The sequence below is a fragment of the Vidua macroura genome, chromosome 1 (assembly GCF_024509145.1).
Source record: "Vidua macroura isolate BioBank_ID:100142 chromosome 1, ASM2450914v1, whole genome shotgun sequence".
In the NCBI taxonomy this organism is placed as follows: domain Eukaryota; kingdom Metazoa; phylum Chordata; class Aves; order Passeriformes; family Viduidae; genus Vidua; species Vidua macroura.
The window spans coordinates 83,349,098-83,369,454 of record NC_071571.1 but is presented as its reverse complement, the minus strand read 5'-3'; the positions used below and the strand labels follow the sequence as shown (position 1 = coordinate 83,369,454).

The following is a 20,357-nucleotide window of genomic DNA, read 5'->3' as shown; positions in this document are numbered from 1 at the left end:
GCAACAGCTCTTGGTTTCAGTGACTTCAGCATCAAATGCATGAATGGTTCTTGGCACAAGCAACAAGATCTCAGGCTTGTACTGTTCCACGAACTCTTAATTACTCTAACTACCAGTTTTAAGATTCAGGATCATAAAATCATAGAATAGTTTGGGTTGAAAAGAATCTTAAAAGGTCATGTAGTTCACTCCCGCCCTCCCCCCTGCCATGGGCAGGGACAACTTTAACTGAATCAGATTGCTCAGAGTCCTGTTTAACCTGACTTTGAGTGTTTCCAGGAATAGGACATCCACCACCTCCCTGGAAAGCCTGTTCTAGTGCCTCACCACCCTTGTGGCCTTTTTCTATATATTACTTGCTTTCCTGTCTTTTCATCCTGTGAATTTTCACAACTGGACTGTTTCCTCTTAAAGAACACATGTTTAGGAATGTGAATACTGAGAGAGTTTTGAGTAATTTTGCTCCATTGATTAATGTACGTCTGTGAGTCCAAGCTGCCTTGAAAGATACAAGTATTGGCCCCATCTAAGTCATGGATGATCCTGTGTTCAAATAATGACAAATAATTAATCAAACCTGTTTTCATTTTCAGAGTGGAAAATTGGTTTCTTTAATAGATCTTCCTTTTAGTGTAGCTGACTCTGTTGGTGAACTTGTATTTTTAATTGTCAAGCTCTTTGGCAGATACACTCTAATTATAAATCCCCACAGTGCCTGGCACATTGAAGAGCCTGTGTTGGAGGGTGCCTAATGCATGTCTTTCAAGAAGAATAAACAGGCACTGTCCAAAGGTTGACCTGGCCAGGGGGTTGGAAGGAAAAAGCACAGCTGAAGTAATGTCATTTAAGTGGTACTTGCAGGGCTCAGTCATAAATCTGTTCCAGGATTTAAGGAGCTTTAAAAAATCAGTATCAATCTAGGTACACTGGATTAGCAGAGATGCACTAGCAGGTGAGATACTGCTCTGAAATCATGTTTACAGCAGTTCTAGTTTTTTTTCAAAGGTGTGGGAAAAGATTGAGTCGTGCTGTCACTGCCTTTATAAGTGAGCATCTCTCCATAGCTGTCAGATACAAAAATCATGCTGTCTGAGTCTGTAAAGAGCCAGCAGGCTCCTCATCTTACCTGTTGGTGGGAGCTTTGAACCAGGCAGTGACTTGCCACTACATATTGCCTCTGCAGGGGGCTAGGAATTGAATATGTGGTGGCACAAAGATAGTTTTGCATTTTTACTTGGCACCCAAACATTCATAAAAAAGAAATTACTGAGCAACCTTAATTTGGTCCATTTATGCCACAAGACACCAAATAACACAGATGCATGAGCACTTTGATGTTAAGAAGCCTTGTACAAACTCAGAGGCAAAATGCTCTAAAAGTTCTGCTAAATGCATTTCAGTATTCTCTGGACTTTCATTATCCTTTTACAACTTGCCAATATCTCAGCATCACCTTTATTTGGTAAAAAAAATTGCATAATAGTCTGGGTAGGAACTTATCATCCTAGGCTGTGCTTAAACCTCTTCTTTTGAGCTTGGGAAGAGGGGAAATGAGGGGAAAGAGGGGAATTTGTGATTCTTCACATTATTCTTGGGGCATTCTTGTAAAGATCTGGGAATAAAAGTCCGGACTCAACTGCCAGACCAACTGCCATTTTTCAAAGGAAGCTGTGATATGCATTCTACATCCAAGTACTTTCATTCCTCAGTGAGAAAGATGGCTTCTTTTCTAATGAGATATAAACTAGTGTGTTATGTTGTTTTCAGACAACAAAAGAGAAGCACTAGTTTGCTTATCCCATGTTTTGGGGGGAGGGTCTGTCACCACATGGTTCCCATTGAAAGCAAGTATTTTCATTATGTGAGGCACAAAACTGACAACTGAGGATTGCAGATCATGTGAACACAAGAAAAGAAAAAACTCAGAATATATGAAGTTAAAATAAGAACGTAATGGCAGCATGCTCAGACGTTCCCTGGCAAACATTGGTATTCATAAAAAATACTGCTTTCATTTGAGTCATTTGAGTAGGTGTGACTGCTTAGTAGGACTGAACCTACTCTTACAAAAAATACTATGTTGAAGAACAATATGTATCTCCAGAGCATGATAGCACATATAGATAACTGATGAGAGACAAGAAAGACAAGTGCAAACACATCATTCAGAAATAAGTGTTGTTTGGCTCATGGCAGGTGACAACACTTCCATATCCTTTTTTTCTCCTTTTTATATTTATTAATGTATGAATAGATATACAATATTTCCTATAGTGTTCTGTGTATGCAGGTAGCATTTACAGGTCAGAAATGCTTTGTGCAAGGTTCAAAACCCAAATTAAAATGCCTTAATATAAATTAACATATATAAATATGCATGCCATATGTGTTTCTATAATATAATTGTGTTTGAGTTCTTCATGTTATATAATCTTTGCTCTGGGGACATGCAAAAAGTGGGATTCTGAAACTAAATATTTCATGTTTATAGAAAAAATATATGCACTGTTAGTGGGATGTGGTTCTCTTGGCAAATGCCCTTGTTAAGAAAAGTTATTAAATAACTGGAGGCAGGGAGGGAATGTAAACCCTCAAAGCTGTCTGAAGGGCTTTTGTCCGAAGTTGTTCCTGTTAAAAGAGGCAGGTGAGCATCAGCTGGCTTAAAAAGTAACCAAGCAACTTCAGAAAATCCTTAAGTAAAGAAGGAAATAGTGTGAAAAGAAGTATAAAAGAAAGAGAATCACAGAATGGATCAGGTTGGAAAGGACCACAGCGGTTATCTGGTCCAACCTCCCTGCTCAAGCAGGGTCATCCTAGAGCACGTGGCACAGCATTGTGTCCAGACAGTTCTTGAACCTCTCCAGTGAGGGAGACTCCACTCTCTGGGCAATGTGGAAATGTGTAACAGGAGGAAGAGAGCTATGAGTGGAAACAGATGACTGTCAAAAAACTATTTGGACACTGTCACAAGTCACCTCTCTGTCATCACACCTCTGCTTCAGCCAGCAAGAGCAGCCTGCCTGTCGGATACTGTGAGCTGCCTGCCATGCAAATGGGCAGGCAACAGCACAGGCTGGGACAAGCAGGGACCACTGCTCAGGTTTGTCCCTGCACACAAACCTGCAGGGCTCTCTTTCCAGCATGTGCATTGACAGCTTGCAGGGAGCTGCACAGATGCACATAAAACGAAAGTACCTGCATCTCCTTTCAGCAGTGTGTGCCAGCAGGGGAACCTGCATTCCCAGAAAAGGGAGAGTGTGCATTTCACCCACACATCCTGTGGGAAGAGGCAGATGTGCATGTAACTCTCTTCATGTGCACGTCATTAGAGCTCTTTGGGATCAGTTATAGAAGGATGTTTCAAAATCTGTAGGTGTTCATTAACATTTTGTAGGGTCTGTTTTCATGGTTTATCTGTTATATTTCTGATATCGATCCTCATCTGTAGCAGCGTGGGGTATTTCCCTGAGGGGAAAAGATTCAGAGGATTCACCACTCATCCTGACTTTGTAGTTCACTGATGGCAGGTTAATTATATGCAGTTTGACATACACAGTTATGTTGGCAAAGCAAGGGAACCCAGAAATGCAACTGCATAAACACAGGTGAGTGCGAGCTTGGTGTTGGTAGTAGGTGGCGTATTGATAACCTCTGCAAATCCACAACCTTGGACTTCTGTTGAAGGGGGGGTTAAGAGAGAGAATGGCTTCAGACTCTTCTCTGCAGAGCTATAAAACATATCAAAGGGCACTCAACACAGGTGGTGACATGGGAGGTTGGATTGTCTTTAGAAAGATAAAAGAAATCATTGTGCACAAACAGTGCTGACTGCTGCCAAGGGGGATTGTGGGTCTCTGTCCTTGGAAGTTTCCAAGACCTGGCTGTAGAGAACTATGACTGAATGACTGACCAGATCTAACATTAGTAAATCAATAAACCATTTTGACCCACATTTAGTTGCTCTGAGTGAAGCAGTTCGGGTTTTCTCTGTAACAGTAGTTAAAGACAGAAGTGGATAAAGAATTTAGAGGTGGGTTACTCAGTGACTACCTGCAGAGAACAGCGTGTGAGAGGGAGGTGACCTCTGGAGCTCTACTCTGGTCAGCCACGCGTGGATTTTGCTAATAAATGAAGGTGACAAGTCAGTGTCTGTGAATGTCCTAGGGTGGCTGTATGATGCCTTTATCCCCAATCGTCTGCCCTCTGTTTATGTTGAAGTCTTGTTCCAAGAGTGAAAGGAGGAGGGAAGAAGCTCAGGGTTTGTTTTCAAAAAGGCTTGGGATTTTAGAAAGGGAAAAAGTCAGGTATGAATTTGAGAAAATAAAAGAACTAGGATGAAATTTAGTAGTAAAAAGCTCAAGATTATAGTTGGTCTGACAAATTAGTGACAAGAAATTCTGATACATGTTGGAAGCTCATCAGATGGATAGTCAATGAGTTCAAGAATTTAATTAATTAGGTGGGTTTAATGTCAACTCAGCTGAATCACAATAACCATCCATGTGACTGCTTTTAACTCATGGTAAGTATGAGTTGCATTTACCTAAGTGAGTCCCAATGAAGGAAAGCTACCTCACATCTGCTGAGCATGATGTTAATAGCTGGCGTGATATCCCTGTGCAGAATGTTTTAAGCTCCTGTAACATCAAGATCTGTCTGAGCCCCAGCTGCATGAGGTACAGTGAGCTATTAAGGTTTTGTAGCTGTGAGCAAAGGAGCATTTGTTCTAGATATATAAATTCAGTTTTTATATTCAATTTATTCAATACATAAAAATACCTCAAAGGCAGGTGTCAAGAGGATGGTGCCAGGCTCTTTTCAGTGGTGTCCGGCAACAGGATGAGGAGCAATGGTCATAAACTAAAATACAACAAGTTCCACCTCAACATGAGGAACAACTTCTTTATATTGAGGGTGGAAAAGGCTGCCCAGGAAGGTTGTGAACTCTTCCTGCCTGGAGCCGTTCAAAACCAACCTGGACACATTCCTGTGTAACCTGATCTAGGTGACTGTGCCATGGCAGGTGTGTTGGACTGGATGGTCTCCAAAGATCCCTTCCAACCCTAAAAATTCTGTGACTCTAGGATGTATGATAATATATTTTCTGCAGAATTAGTATTAGTGCTATTGCATGACTCACTGATAAAATCTGGGAAGTGTGATGGCAGTTTTGGTCACCCAGAAGGTTGAATTGAAAGAAATATATACAGAGGGTGACTACTAGACTAACTGAATGAATGAATGAAGAGCTTGTTTTCAGGAAAGCAACGAGAGAAAACATAGATTGATGAGCACAATGAAGCCTGAGATGACACTAAATATTAGGACTTTAAATACTAGGGAGAGGAAGAAGCTATGTGAAAGTTAAAGGATGAGATTATGACAACAAGAAAAACAAGAGAACTGGCCATGAATAGTGGTTAAATGTAGAAACAGCTTAAGAGATTCAAACTACTGGAATAAATGTAGTCACCGAAATCCAAATTGTTAAGAAAGCACTGGATCACTGCATCAAGGGGGTCTGTATGATGATGGTTTCCTCTGTGATTACTGGCTGAATTTAATGACCCAAGAGATAAATGGATCCACTTTTCAGTTTCAATTACATTTGTCCCAATATTAATGTCAGCATTATGATGTTATTCCATCTGTGTAAACCAACTTCAGTAAAGACTTCTTATTCTTTCTTTAGTTCTTCCTCCCTGTGTTTAAATAGGACATTCAGTTGAGGTAAATCCAGGAATTATTCATATTGAATTTATTTCTTCATTGTCTCTTGGTTGTGTGAACTTCTGATATATGAAAGTAATATTAAAAAGAGCCTTTTGTCTTTTATTCAAGTAGAAAGTGTCAGATGAAGGTTACCAAAGTTCTTTTTGTTTGAGAATGCAGGAACAAGTAATGATGGTATGTCATCTTCCTTCTCCTATTTCAAATTAAAATAAAAATATAATGAAATACCAAAGTTAAGTGGTATTAAGTTAAGTTAAGGCTTTCTCTGCTTTTCCAGTTCTGTTCTCTATTTTGACCTTAAACATCTGTCATGCTAATGGACTGTATGTTGATTTTTTTTCTAGTTTTTCCTGGATAATACTGTGATAGCTTTTCCCTCCATTCTTAATTCATCAAATGCAAGTTTTCCTAATTCAAGTAATCACACACGGTGGTGTATACAAAATAACTGTTTTTTCCTCCCGGTAAGTTAATTTCACATTTCTTTGTTTGTTTACAACAATTATGCTAAATTGACTGTTACCAGATCTGCTTGAAGTTAAACACCCACCCATTTTTGAAACTGCAGTAAAAGCTTGATTTTTTTTTTAGTCAGCTGCAACTGCATTTTGAAGTAAGTGGGAAGTTAAATGAGATTAGTTCTTCCGAAAATAGGAGAAATTTAATGTCAGATTAAAAAAGCAGGAAACAGCATAATAACAAGGAAGCTTAACTCACCCATGCTAACACATTACAAGACATCAAGATAACACACAGCATCTGCAAAACAGACTGTGTGCTGAAAGCCAGGTTAGTCTGCAAGCAGGTTTCCCATGGTGGGAATATTTTCACGTGGCCGACCTGAAACTATTCCCCATTTTCATCAAGTGTGAAATTGTCACACTTCTGTTGTTGCATATTTCGGGAAAGCTGCTGTGAGAGGGACGGAAATAAAACTCTCATATATAAACTGCTTAAGAGACCTGAGCTGATCTGTAGAAAATGTCTCAGTGTGAGCAAAAGCACAATGGCACATGCAAGAGGGGGAAGGACATTGCTGCAAAAAAATGGGACCTGTGTCCTAGAGAGAAGTGATTCTTAAAAGGATTACAAAAGATCTACAGTTGAAAATATCAAGCCATATATTGTGTCAAAATAGGTCAGCTGGGTTTGGGTGAATAAGCTGGTGGCAGCAAGAGGAGAAGGGAGTTTATTTCATCTCTGTGGCAAAATAATGAGACCATTACCAAAATGGTTTGTCCTGATTTCAGGATTTATAAAGTATTAAAACAAATTCTTTCATCAACAAAATTTGTCTTTGATAGATTGGCATAAAAAAATAGGTTAAAACTTCACTTCTGACATTAATAAATGAAAAATTAAAGTTAGATAAAGATTTTAAAACTTTAAAACATCTCTCAAATGCGCATTGTTTTCATCCCCAGACACTGCAAATACTTTAGCTTGAAAAAGCTGTAAATTCCTTTTGAGTTACCACTTTTAATTTTTTTTCTTTAATCTGGGATTAAAATTTCTCTCTCTTCACTCTGTAAGATATTGAATACTTAGGCTGACAAATGTTTGTTTCCTTAAATTAAAAATTTGTTATTTTGAATCTCTGTGTTAGCTTTAAGCTTTATTCATGTCAATAAACTTGATGTGATTTATGATAGTAAACCTGACATCTATTGACTATGTAATCTAAAATGAGTACATAAGAGCTTTGGGAATTACTTTAGCCCTGATTGATTTAAGTTCATTTTGAAGCAAAGCAATTTATTTGCCTCCTTCTCTACCCCCCAAAATAACTTTTTTGATTAGTGTAGCTTACTTTTTAAAAAGACTTAGCAAAGATTTCTCAGTAAATTATAGCAACATTTTTGTGTTAAGTTTTGTTTAGTTTTGCTATGATGCTTCTGTAGTTTCTGTGTAATAGAAGTTGATGTGTATAACTACTCCTGGGACAAAATACAGTCTGGTATCAGTGCTGTCACCTCCACATGTTAAATAAATAGAAGTTATTAATACTGACATCTAAAAGATGAAGTTTTGGAATATATTTTATTTGACTAGAATTTTTTTTTTTACAAAATTACTTTGTCCTCACATTTCTCTCTATAGACATATGGGAGTAGAATTCCTTCTTCCTTCAGTAAAGACCTTTATACCCACAGAACTGCAGGTCTTAAATTTTAAGAGAAGAGACCAAATACATTGGACTGGATCCTAAGTGTGTACTACCCTGGTGCAAGACACCAGACCTGTGATCCCAGTAAGAAAGACACTCAGACTCAGTAAGGTGCTGGTTAAAACACCTTTGTTAGCTAGCACAAGAAAGAAAGAGAATAGATGGAGTTATTCCCCTTCAGATGCTGAGAATCTTGATTTGTCCAGCATGAGGTGCAGATTCTGTCTGTGGAGAGGTTACCCAGGATTTTCCTCTTTTGAGCTGTTGGAGTATTTTCTTAAAAGGAAACATTTATATTCACTGCTTCAGCTGTCAGATAAAAGGGACCTCCATGAGAACTTGCTGTTGCACTGTTGGATAAAGCCAAGGCTGCAGAGGGGGCATCACACTGGTACCAAGTGGGAGCTGCCTGCAGGCTCCTGGGTTGGGGGCTGAGCTGCCTGAGGTTATCCGGGCGCTGGGGGATACGCTGAGCAGAGCAGTGGCCTGCACCTGCTCAGCTTCACTGCTCTGTGGATTGCCAGATTCTCCTGATCTGCTTGTTGCTTACTGAAACACTGCACTGCAATGCAAGGTCTGCATTCTTAAATGTGTTGCTGTGCCACTCTTCTCTAATTCATCCACCCTTGTCTGAAATTTTCAATCTGTTCTATATATTCCTATGGGACACTGTCAGAGACTGTTCCACTTGAAAATTTCTGGGTCGTTGTCAAACAGTATCCAGTTGTGGGTTCAAGACTGCCTCTCCTTGTTTCTTTTTGGAAAACTGATTTCAACACTAGAATGCCTTATTGACTCAAAAAAGGGTGCTGCTATTTTTATGTAGCCATGAATTTGGAGTGTGACCTCCTCTGAAATGCAGCTATCAGAGAAGTTTTACTTTTTGGTGATTCTGAACAGTAGTTCTGTTTATTTCTTATTTCAACCAGATCTTTGAGCAAATTACAGTAGCAGCAAAGATTGAGATGGCAGATAAATTCTGTCTGTTGAATGCTGTGAAAATTATCCTTCTTAGTGATCCTCCAAAATTAGTATACAGTGATTCAGGTTCTGTCAAAAGTGCTGCCATCAACAAGTCAACAGTAGTCTGAAAATAGCATGACTAGAAATAGAATGCTTTGTAGTTTCAGAAAAGAAACTTCCTTGCAAGGGGCAGGACTGTAATTTTCAGGAAGCATTTCTGGCAAAGGGGTTGCATATTAAAGACTAAGATAATTATTCTAGAGATGATTCCTGTTTTAGCATTAATGTTGATGCCGTGATCAATTTCCAGAAAGTATTAGGAGAAAATATTTTTCCAGGAACTTAACTTCAACTATATATATTTTTGTTGATATATATGACATAGGAAAGAAAAGGCTTTTTTTTTATTTTCTTTTTAGCAATTGAGTGTGTTCTTATGCAGTTATTACTCCACAGGATTTGAGAGAAGGGTTTTTTTATATATTTATATTATGTATAAGTCCTGTTAATAGCTTTGTATTTTTCCTATCCTAGCTGTATTTCTAGAGTTTGTTAAATTGCATATCTATGAGATTCATAACTGTGTACTGCATCAGTTTATAACAACTGCAAATATAGGCAATGAAATTATTGCTTCAGGTATTTTACCTCGACCCAAATGCTAGCAAGGCATACAGGGTAATCCTGGGACTCAAGCATGAATGAAAATTTTACAGTGGAACAGGAGTAAATCTTATGTCAGTCTGCTGGCAACAAACTCCTACATTAGATTTCAACACCAGCAGTGGTATCCCACAAATGTAGATGAGGAAATCTAAAGTGTCAAAGGGTGAAAATTAGGGAGTATAAATTTCTTTTTATTGGCTGCCTATAAACCATAGTGTCCCAGATTGTGATAGATTGCACACTTCAGTGGTCAGTCAATAATTTGTTTTTTAAAGTAGTCTGAGCATTTTATTATGCATGATTTCCTACTCAAGAGCCAAATTCTAAATATTTTCCATTTGATTTCTCTTTGCCAGTATTTTATATACAGCTGCATATTAGGGCTCATTTCCTGTTCCGTTTTCCTGAGGATAAATTATGAGTTGAAAATGGTAATAATGTTGATTGCATTGGTGGGCTACAATGTTATCCTTCTGCACACTCATGGGCCCATGTTGGATGACTACAGCAAATTTATGTATGCAATGGCACCTCTTAGAAGGTAGGTGGCTAACTCCAGTCTTTCTGAAGTTAAATAATACCCATGGTAGCTCTTATGTCATGGAACATACGTCTTTGGCTATGTAATCTGAGTCACAATGTAAAATCATTGTCATGCTGCAGTTAATATTTGATTTAATGTCACACCTCAGAGCATTAGAATAAAAGTCTGGACAAGGCATTTAAACAGCACACTATAGGAAATAGAGTATGGTTTAATTTGCATTTTTGTCACAAAGGATGTTAGAAGAAGTCATCACCAAGTTTGTTAAGATCTCAGGCTGCATATCATTAAGGCTTTTAGAGCATATTTGTTACAAGCTGAGGAAAATCTGCTTCCCCAGAACTAGTACATTGTCTGAAATGTTTACAAATGAAGTCTTAGTGATTGAAAAAATTCAGTAGACCAACAGTTTGGAATTTTTTTTTTTCCTGTGCCTGTGCATTTGTATCTTAAGTTTTTAGTGAGACTGCTGAAATCTTTGTTACAGCTGATAGTATGTAAGACCAAAATTATTACTCCAGTTCTTGTTATTGATGTGTAAAATAATTTTTGGACAGCTGTAATTTCTAGGTCATTTTCAAAACAAAGAGATGATTCTCTTCTGTGTAGGCCAAGTGTATGACATATGCCACAGCAGAAAATCTGGATATTCATAGTGTTGTTTCAATATCATTTTTCCTATGCTGTAACAATCATAGAAAAGGATCTCAATTGAAAAATAATTTTTTCAAAAGTGTAGGTTTTTTTTTGCACTTAAATCTAAAGATTAAGTGAACAAACCCAAGTCTTTGTTTCCATTTTATTAATGGAAAGAGTATGTGTGTGATGGTATGGAGAACCATGGGACAGGTTAAATTGAGCTTGTGCTTCTGGCAGCTTTGGTTTTGTCAAGCAAGCTCTGTGTCTGTTGGTATTTTCCTTCCTAAATCTTGTAGCAAGGTTTTTGTTTCAGTGACATGAGTAGGAGAGTTCTAGTGTGAACTGTTTTCCGTTGCCTTTAGTGACTTTTGCCAAAGCAGAGTTTTTAATAAACTCTGTACAAGATCTAGTTTGTGCCTCCTCAGGTGAAAAGGTATCTTGGGAGTTAGGTGCTTTAATTTCTTAGTTTCTTTTTCTTCATATTCATTGGATATGGTCAAGCTGTCCACGGTGGAAATAGTGTTATTGCATTAAAAATCGATTTTTATTCTATTTGTGTAGAATAAGCCACAAATGCTCTCCATTTGCAAGTAAAAAAGGATATTATTTTTCCTAAATACTCATCTTATTATTGGACTTCTAAATGTAGGCACATTTGCAGAGAATGTAATTAAAGCTACATACTATAAATAATGCTATTTCATCAAATAATATATTATATCATATTTAAATGTTCTTAGTTTATGTACCAGAAAGTAGAACATATAAATTTTTGTGCCTGAAGTAAAATTGGTTTAACTTTTGAGCAGTCTGCTTTACTTATGTTTTTATTTTATAGGCCAGGAATACTGAAGGACCTGAAGACAATGGGCTCAATTTCCTTGTTTATATTCTTCATCACATTATTGGTTTTGGGTAGACAGGTAAGACACACACTTCTCTTCACCTGCACCAGTGGACACAATGCCAGTTGTCACCTTCTCAAAGAAACACCTTTGTCCTGTTCTCTCCCATACCCTTGCAAAGGGGTATCAGGAGCATCTGTAAAACTAATTTTTTTTCTTGCCTTCCAATTCGCCCTTAAAACTCACCAATAACTATCACTGGCATTAAGCTGATAGTGTACTGTGCCCATTGCTTGTCATTCTGACCAATACTGGCTTGTAGCCTCCCAGCTTGTTCCCATCTGTCTGCATCCATCTGCTGTCTCCCTGCTTGCTTAATTGCAAGCTATTTTCTTCACAGTTATTACAATTTGGTGTAGACACAGAAACAATACAGCATGCACACAGAAGTGCACCACATGCTGAGGCCACGGTTGTACTAAAACTGTGACCCAACAGGAAACTACTCTTTTTATTACCCAGTTGTGCTTTTCCAGAACAAATGTGATGTCAATGGTCTTAACCTGTACTAAGCTCAGGGAAGATGCAAGGGCAGTTCTTTCTTTAAATCCTCAGGCCCATAAAGGATTGACAGCTAAAAGATGCAATTCCAGCCCATTGTGCCAGAACAATGCAGTGCACAAGACAGGGCTCTGAAATGGAAGAGGCAATCCATATGAGATCTCATGAACAGCCTGAGAGCCTTCACAGACTGCAGCCTTGGGAAGGACTTTATCCCAGACTGTCCTTAAATCATTCATTTACATTACAATTCCTCAAAGCTGATGACTGTCCTTTAAATTGCCATGCAGGCCCTGCAGGTTGCTACACAAAAAATTCTTATCTGGCAGTTTCTGCAGTATTCATTGTAGAGGTGAACATCCTTCTTGATTTAGAAATAACATCTGCCTTGTCATCAGCAGCACATTAGAGTTTATTCATTTGATGGTGATGACAGAGCGGGTCTAGGGCACAGCTACTTTTTGTCAGAAAGAGGGATAAGTTCTTCATTGCATCAGTGGCGAATCTTTAGTCCCTGTCAACCCAAATTTCAGATGGAGACAGAGGGTGCATTACCAAGAATAAAGGAGAGAAGGAACATCATCTTCAGTGGGAAAGATTTCTTTGTGGGTTCAGTCACATCAACAAGAAAGTTTGTTTTGCACACAGCTACAGGTGTCCTCTGTCACACCAACTAAGAAATGATCGTATAATGGAAAAAGTCTTCATTTTCAGAGTTCAGGATTCTTGACATGATAGCACTTGTAACTCTTCAGTCTTTTGCCTTTGATTTTTCTAACTTATTCTCCCTTAAAGAAGAAGGAGAAAAAATTGAATTTTCAAATGCTCTCAAGCAAAGTCTAAATACTACCGAAAAAATGTTATTAACTAATTTTAATACATACCTGGCATAAGACCTGCCATTTTAAATTACTGTTGGTAATATTGATTGGTAGCAAATGCTTTGAAAAAGAATAGGGGAGGAAATCAAACCTGCATAGAGTGAACTCTTCAGGGATGTATAATTCCCACCTTCTGCCTGTTGGTATTTCTGTGGCTGTGTTTAATAGCTATTGGCTGTCCTGCTTTCTGTTTCACTGTCTGATCCCTTTTTAACCCATTTTATCTTCCTGGTATTTCCAACACCAATAATGAATTTCACAGTTTGATAAAAATCCATGTGACAGTGTCTATCTTTCTGTTTTTAAACTTCCTCTTTTCTACTTTTATTGAGTGGTACTTGCAGTATGCTGTTGAACCATCTTGGCAGTGTCAACAAAGTCAAATTCTTCCTTACCCTTCTTCCACAGAGGGTAATGTGCAAGTAATTTCTCTGTTAGTTATTGCATTTTTTGCACATAACTAACATATTTTTTCTTCTTTTGATATCTGATTATTTTAAAAATGCTAAAGATAATAGCCACTGATGATAAGGATGGCCTTTCTACTTCCCTTCAGCTGCCATTGGTGCTCCTCTGTCCCCAGGATGAATAACCAAAACATTCATCCAAACAAAAAGTGGATGCTCTCCTTCAAGCCTAGCTCTGTGAACATGCTCACCACTGGTCACAGAAATGCCTCTCCTGAATCAAAAGCAGAGGCAGGGGATCAGTGCCTCTGGTTCAGTGGGGATGAAGAGAGGAAGAGTTAGTATATCATTACATGGTTTATGAGCCTATTTAATTATTTTAGCTGCACAGCTAGCATCACCACTGGAAGAAGCAGACCTTCCCTCACCTGCTTATTCTTATCCTTTTGTCTCCTCATTTGTACTGGCCCAGCTCACTGTGTAGATGTATAGTGGATCAAAATAGGGAAATGGTCAGGATTAAAAATTAATCCTGCAGAAATAGTTGGTTTTGAGGCAGATCTATTTTCAAGATTTATGGTGTGGCCACAGCAATGCTTGTGCCGGAAGAATGGGGGTGAACAGACAAAAGCAAGGGGAAAAAGCAGAACTGGGTTTTTTTTGATGGCCCTGCCAGCGTAGGTGACAAACATTTCCTGACACCGAGATGAAGTGACTCATTTCACCCTGCATACAGATCCCAAGAGTTACTTGATAATGGGCTGGCAACAGGCAGACAATGTGTTGAGAATTGCGATTCTTCCACCCTTCCCAAGGGAATCCAGATTGGTATGGGCTTGACTGTGTAAGGAGAGTGCTCACATTTAAACAATGTTGAGCACTAAACCTCTCTTATGATCTGTTTTGAATCCAGTATTGACATAGACTGTGAATTCCTTTCTCAACAGTACCTAAAATATTATGTGTCCCGTTACTCTGTAGGCTGGCTGTATAGTTTTTCCATGAATTATATTGTAGTTATCCACACTGAATTTCATTGTTAGTTTTACTACTGAGGTGCTTGTGGCAGCTTCCCTGAGTTGTAAAAACTGTTTCTTTGTTGTCTCTGTTCTGGTGTTTTTTTGGTTTTGTTTTTGTTTTTTTTTTTTTTTTTTTTGGTGAGCTTTTATTTTGTGAGGGAATTCTTCTCTTTTTGAACAAAGTAGTCTCTTCAAGAGCCTCTTCTGAAAGAATTCAATGAAAACTTATCTCAAATTTCACTGCTAGTCACATGACCATTTGCTTCTTTGTAGTAGAGGGAGGCATGTTTACAGAAAGTATCATGTTACTTTTGTCAATTTATGCCAAGAATTTTGACATTTTGACATCTCAGGGTTTTATTGGATTTTTTTCTGCATAAATACGATTTGTAGTATTTGAATTTACCATCTATGTGTATTTCTATTTATACTAATCCAAGTTCTTGGATGTATAAATATCAAACATACATATAAAAAAGACATTCTAAAAAAGTGACTGCCATGTATTTTGCATCATGTGGATGGTTCTGAAAAAATCCTTATTCATGACTTCAAGCTTTATAGGACTGATAATTGCCATTTAATACAGACACAATGACAGGGCAACAACAAAATCCTATTTCCGAATTCCTGCAGAAATCTGTTCTCAGGTTCTCTGTACCTTTATGATTGTCTGTACAAGTATTTAAGTCTCTGCCCACTCTTCTTTTGCTTATAGTTTGCAAATATCCTTTAGTAACATGTAATTATTTAAAATATCCAGCTTGTTTGTTTATTTGACATTCAAAGTCCATATTTCTGCAATGCAGCATGATCCATTCTAAGATGTCAAGACCCCTTTTACTTTCAGAAGAATGTCCCCTTTCAGTCAGAATAGCCAGAATATTTCTTTTGCGGTGCATTTGAGGTCTGCATTCTGTCCTTAGTAGTATAGGTATCAGCAGAAAGAGAGTATGTTAACAGAGATTTCATGTGATGGATGTTCTCTTTCAGTTTTGTAATTAGATGTTTAAATAGTACCTGGCCCTTATCAACCAATTCAAAGGAAACCTGAGTATATTTCTCTCTATGCAGTTAAGTGGAGGAATCATTTTCCTTTTATTGTTTTTTCATCCTGCAAGTATTTGGCAGATACAGTTTTGCTTCATCAGTTTTTTTCTTTCATTGCCTTTAAAAGCTTGCCAAATCATTTTAATATCATCTAATTTCAACTTCCTACTATTATCTTTGGCTGTGATCTCAGTAGAATACCTATGAATCATTTTGAACTGTGACAGCCACTGTCCAGTCAGAAGGACTACTCTCATTTTTTATGTCAGTGCTTACTGACTGCTAATACCAGTAGCTAGCACTTTTAAGTTTTTCTATAATAAGATTGACACCATAATCATATTCTCCTAGTTAATAACATAGTCTTCATTGAGATTGCCTGAGAGTGTTAAACCATTAAGACCATGTTGAAATAGCTCTTGATTTTTATCAGGTCAAATGAGATAGGCCAGAGGAGGATTTACTGTGGAAATAATGCCATAGAATTCATGACAACACCTTGACAATACTGAAAGCAAGTGGAGAGAGCTCCACAAAAGTGCAGTTTTATTAATTTTCCACCACCTTTGTAGTGAAATTAGATGCCAAAACATACTGATACTACTCCAAGGTTGTTGCGTATTTTCATATAGTTCCAGGTATTGTTGTTGTGGTTACTGGAAAGCTACTGTGAAAACTCTGGGACAAAAAGAAAAGTAGGATAAATTATTACAGAAAGGAGTGTAAAACCAACCAACCAACCAAAAGAAAAGCAACTAACAAAACCAAAACTCAACTGAGTTGGCCCAACTGACCGGGTCATTTTTGATAGTCTGATCATGATTAGATATACTGAATGTATATTATATCAATAGGCTGTTTTCTTTTTGCCAGGCTGGTGGCATGATGTAAGTTCAAGTTAATAAAAGTTAGGGTCTTCCTGAAATTCCCATTATTGTAAGTGAAATTCTGCACTTAAAAAATAATATTAAGCTGCAAAACTGTACATTGTTTCCATTACAGTGTTTGATTTCTGAAAATAATTTCTAATAAATCTTCCATTGTTTAAGGCACCTTGCAACTTTTCTTATTTTCTCCTGGGCTTTTTTGTTGGATTTGTTAAAATGTATGTCACAAAGTGTATGCTTGGGGTTTGACTTCTGTGGGACCTGGAATTATATTTGAGTAGCCAAATAATAGCATTGTAGGAGTTGTGTACTGTGCTTATTTTGTCTCTTAAACCTGTACTCCAGCAGGACAAGATGCCTATTGTTTCTTTACTTCTGTGTCCTCTTGTAACAGAATGAATATTACTGTAGGTTAGACTTCCTGTGGAAGAACAAGTTCAAAAAAGAGCGGGAGGAGATTGAAACCATGGAGAACCTAAATCGGGTGCTTCTGGAGAATGTACTTCCAGCCCACGTAGCTGAACACTTCTTGGCAAGAAACCTGAAGAATGAGGTCAGCTGTCTCTGTATATCCTCTACTCTGTAAGAAAGCAGTGTACCCTGGAAATACCATTTAATGCTGTTTTGAACAGTAGGTCCTTACAGCAAAAAGATAAATTTACAGACACTTTCATTTCCCCTTTCCTTCCTGTAAGGTTTGCTTTACAGCACTGAATGCACCATAATACCCTGAAATAAAAAGGTGAAATTTTCCTAAGTGGTAATGCACTTTGCCTATTGAAGGACAGTAAAAATAGATGAGGAGGAGGAAGAACAGAATGGCTGAATCAACATGGGTCTAATTTTAAATCATATGCATTCAGATACTTTTTCCTCCATGATCAGAATGGAGTTGCAGCCGGGTTCTGAGTTTTCTTTTGTTCACTGGAGAGCTTGTTTATTGGAGTGAAAATTAACCTTTTCACTGAAACAGTGGCTATGTTAATTCTGGAAAGATGTTCTGAACACTGAATTACCTGTTTATTCACTGCTTAATGGACCTAATCCAAGCACCAGAAAAGTCACCCAAAAGATCTATCTTTACTTTTCTGGAAATTAGATCTGCTTTTAATATTCCTTTACAGTAATAATAGAGCAAAAAAAAAAAAAAAATATAAATCCATTTAGAGAGAGTAGCAGCTATAGAGATCTTAAATGTAAGATTTTTAATTACTTGTGCTTGCCAAATAATTGTTTCAAAAGTGAGAAAAGAGGGCAGAGGGCAGATTTAGGGATTCATTTTTGATCTCCTGAGTCGAAAAGGACAACACCTTCCCTTTCACTTTGGTTTGCATTAAGCAGTACTAATCAGGACTGCATTTCAATACTTTAGTATTCCCTGCAAATATTCATTTGGTAGCTAACAAAACTTGCTATGGGGTTCCTTTGAATACAGTGAAGATTTTGGCTGGAAGCCAAGTTGACTCAGCTCCAGTTCTCAGTTAAGGCATTAAACACAGCAAACCATCAGGAGATTGCTTTCTTGATTATGTGCTACTCCACCTCAGCTCCCCAGCAGAGCAACACCATCTGCTTACCTTTTGTATCAGCTACCAGATTTATCTTGTCACCCCTCAAGATTCTTAGGTTGGAATGAGTTTACTTAATTTAATGAAGCACAGAAATTGTAAAGTGCTGAGCTCCCCAACTCATCACGTCAGGTGAAGTAAAAATGATTTGACATTATTTTAATGACATCCATTGAAAAGAACCCAAAAAACTGAACTCAAGTTGTTCCTTGTTTTGTTTCTTTCAACAGTTTTCAAAGGAAAGCCCTTTCAAATCTCTGGAAGTATTCAGGAATATAAGTATCTGTCATGTCTTTAGATTTGTTTCAATATCAGCAAGGTTCGGTATGTAGATACAGACGTTAGGGCAGATTAGGCCTTTGTTTTCTCTGTGTGGATTCCTGTCAACAGATACAACATTGAAATTTGTCCACATCTTCCTTAGCTGCAAACATTCAAGTTAGTATAGTTTTATGTGTGTTCTTTTCTGTTTAGAACAGATTCTGAGATTAAGAAAATGGATGAATATTCTATTTCAAAATACTGCTTCCTTTCGTATTTTATGCATGCAGCTGTATATGGAGAAAAGGGGGAAAAAAGTGTGCTGCTGAAAAGCAGGCAGAAGAAATGAAAAGGGAAAAAGTGAGTGGATGAATGCTAACTGGAAACAGTTGGACTGTAGTTTCAAATGACCAACAAAGGTCTTTTTATAACAAGATATATATATTGACTAATGCTAATACACTAAAAGCAAAGGTCTTTCAGAGTAAATAATAAAGGTTTGTTTGCTTTACCAGAACCTCCGGAGCTGGGTTCTGCTTATAATCTGCATGCTGGATACAAGACAGGTTATTTTCCAATTGAAAGACAGGCTCAAATCTAAAATGAAAAGCAGGAAACCAGGCCAGGATTAAATATATCTGCACCTGGCTTTTGCTGCTTTCTCCTTAATGTTTTTATCCTTCAGATTCCCTATTAGTAAAAAGTGTTTGGGAGCTTTTGTGCTGCAAGCTAACTGGCAAGCCCATCACTAAGCAAGAGGAATCGTGCTTTATTAGCTACAGCATGAAGCTAGCACCTTACTTAGAGCAAAAATTCTGCTCCAGAGAAGCTAACCGCCATACCCTTCCAAGGGATAGAATTGGAATGGTTTGCCTTCTCTATCCTAAGAAGATTCTCAGGCACTGGAGATGAGGGGACAGTAAAAGGAACATACTTGCAGAATTTCAGATGTTATTAAAGAGGAAAAAGGATTGAATGCAAAAGACAGGATGATTTTATTTTTGTTAAAATAAGAAAAGCTGTTCCTTCCTAGAATAGTATTGCACTTAATTTTCTGACTACACAATCTGGAGAGAACTGTTTCAAGAGAAGAATTCTCAGGAAAATTAAGGCACTCAATTGTAACATCCTTTATTATTATGATCAAAATAAACTAGATGGGGATGACTCCTTGAAATTCTCTGAAATTTATTGTGATTTACTACTTATTATTGTGAATTACTACTTATCTGGTTATAAACAGTGCCGCTTGTTGTTTTTTCCATGATGGTTATTGAGCATTCACTTGTGGGAATGGATATTGCCAGTATTAAACAGGAAGGAGGACAAATGGGTCACTATAACTGAAATGAAGTCACAGGGAAGATGACCTGAGGAAACAGAAGTAAAGCTGAGTTAACCACAGAATGTAGTCTCTGTACCTTGTTAAGGAAATACTCCCATCTGACCATCCAGGAGCCACTCTGGCAGTCACACCTGCCCCAGATGAGCTGGGACTGAATCCCCTTCACAGTGGGCAGCTCCAGTGAGCCAATAGGTGCCCTACTTGTCTCTCCACACACCACACACTCACAGTCAGACCAGATTTCCTTACTGGCTTGACCCTTGGGTTTCCCACAGCAGAGTCTCTGAAATCTGGATTTAACATGGTGCGACAAGAGAATAAGAGCTGGAACTGTGAATCAATATATTCCATCCCTACAGCACACAGTTGGGATGGAGCTTCAGCGATGCTATGGGTATAAAATCCTTAGAAAATACAGGAGGCATAAAAATCTAGTAATAAATAATTTATCTCCTCCAGCTGCTCATGTTCCTACCTGTCCATCATTATTTTCATGTTTGCTCAAAAACTTCCTTCACACCTGTGATGGGATGAAGCAGTCAGCAGTTTTCCCATAGTTCTGTTATTTTTCAGTTATACATCAGCAGTAAAGATCCACTATGTCTGTGCACATCTGTATACAGGCACACCACATTCTTCCAAAAGGACACACTGACTGTCAAATTGCAAAACCCAAGCTTTGCTAAGTAAAAAGAGAAATAATATTTTATGCTTCTTGAACTCACAGATTAAATCCTTTTCATGTGATCCTTTTTTACTCAAATAATAATTTGAAGGTAGTTTTACATTAAAGTAGATAATAGCCTCGTTTACTGCTGTGT

At 37.8% G+C, this 20,357-nt stretch overlaps 1 protein-coding gene across 2 annotated transcripts in view; it reads left to right on the top strand.

The window, feature by feature from the left end:
* ADCY2 (adenylate cyclase 2) overlaps nt 1–20,357 on the top strand; it is a 204,211-nt gene that overhangs the window by 171,774 nt on the left and 12,080 nt on the right. For both annotated transcript variants that reach the window (XM_053971425.1, XM_053971419.1), the window contains 4 exons: nt 6,078–6,197; nt 9,886–10,070; nt 11,551–11,635; nt 16,757–16,915. In XM_053971425.1, coding sequence (XP_053827400.1) covers nt 6,078–6,197; nt 9,886–10,070; nt 11,551–11,635; nt 16,757–16,915 — 549 coding nt within the window. The remainder of the gene's footprint in view (nt 1–6,077; nt 6,198–9,885; nt 10,071–11,550; nt 11,636–16,756; nt 16,916–20,357) is intronic.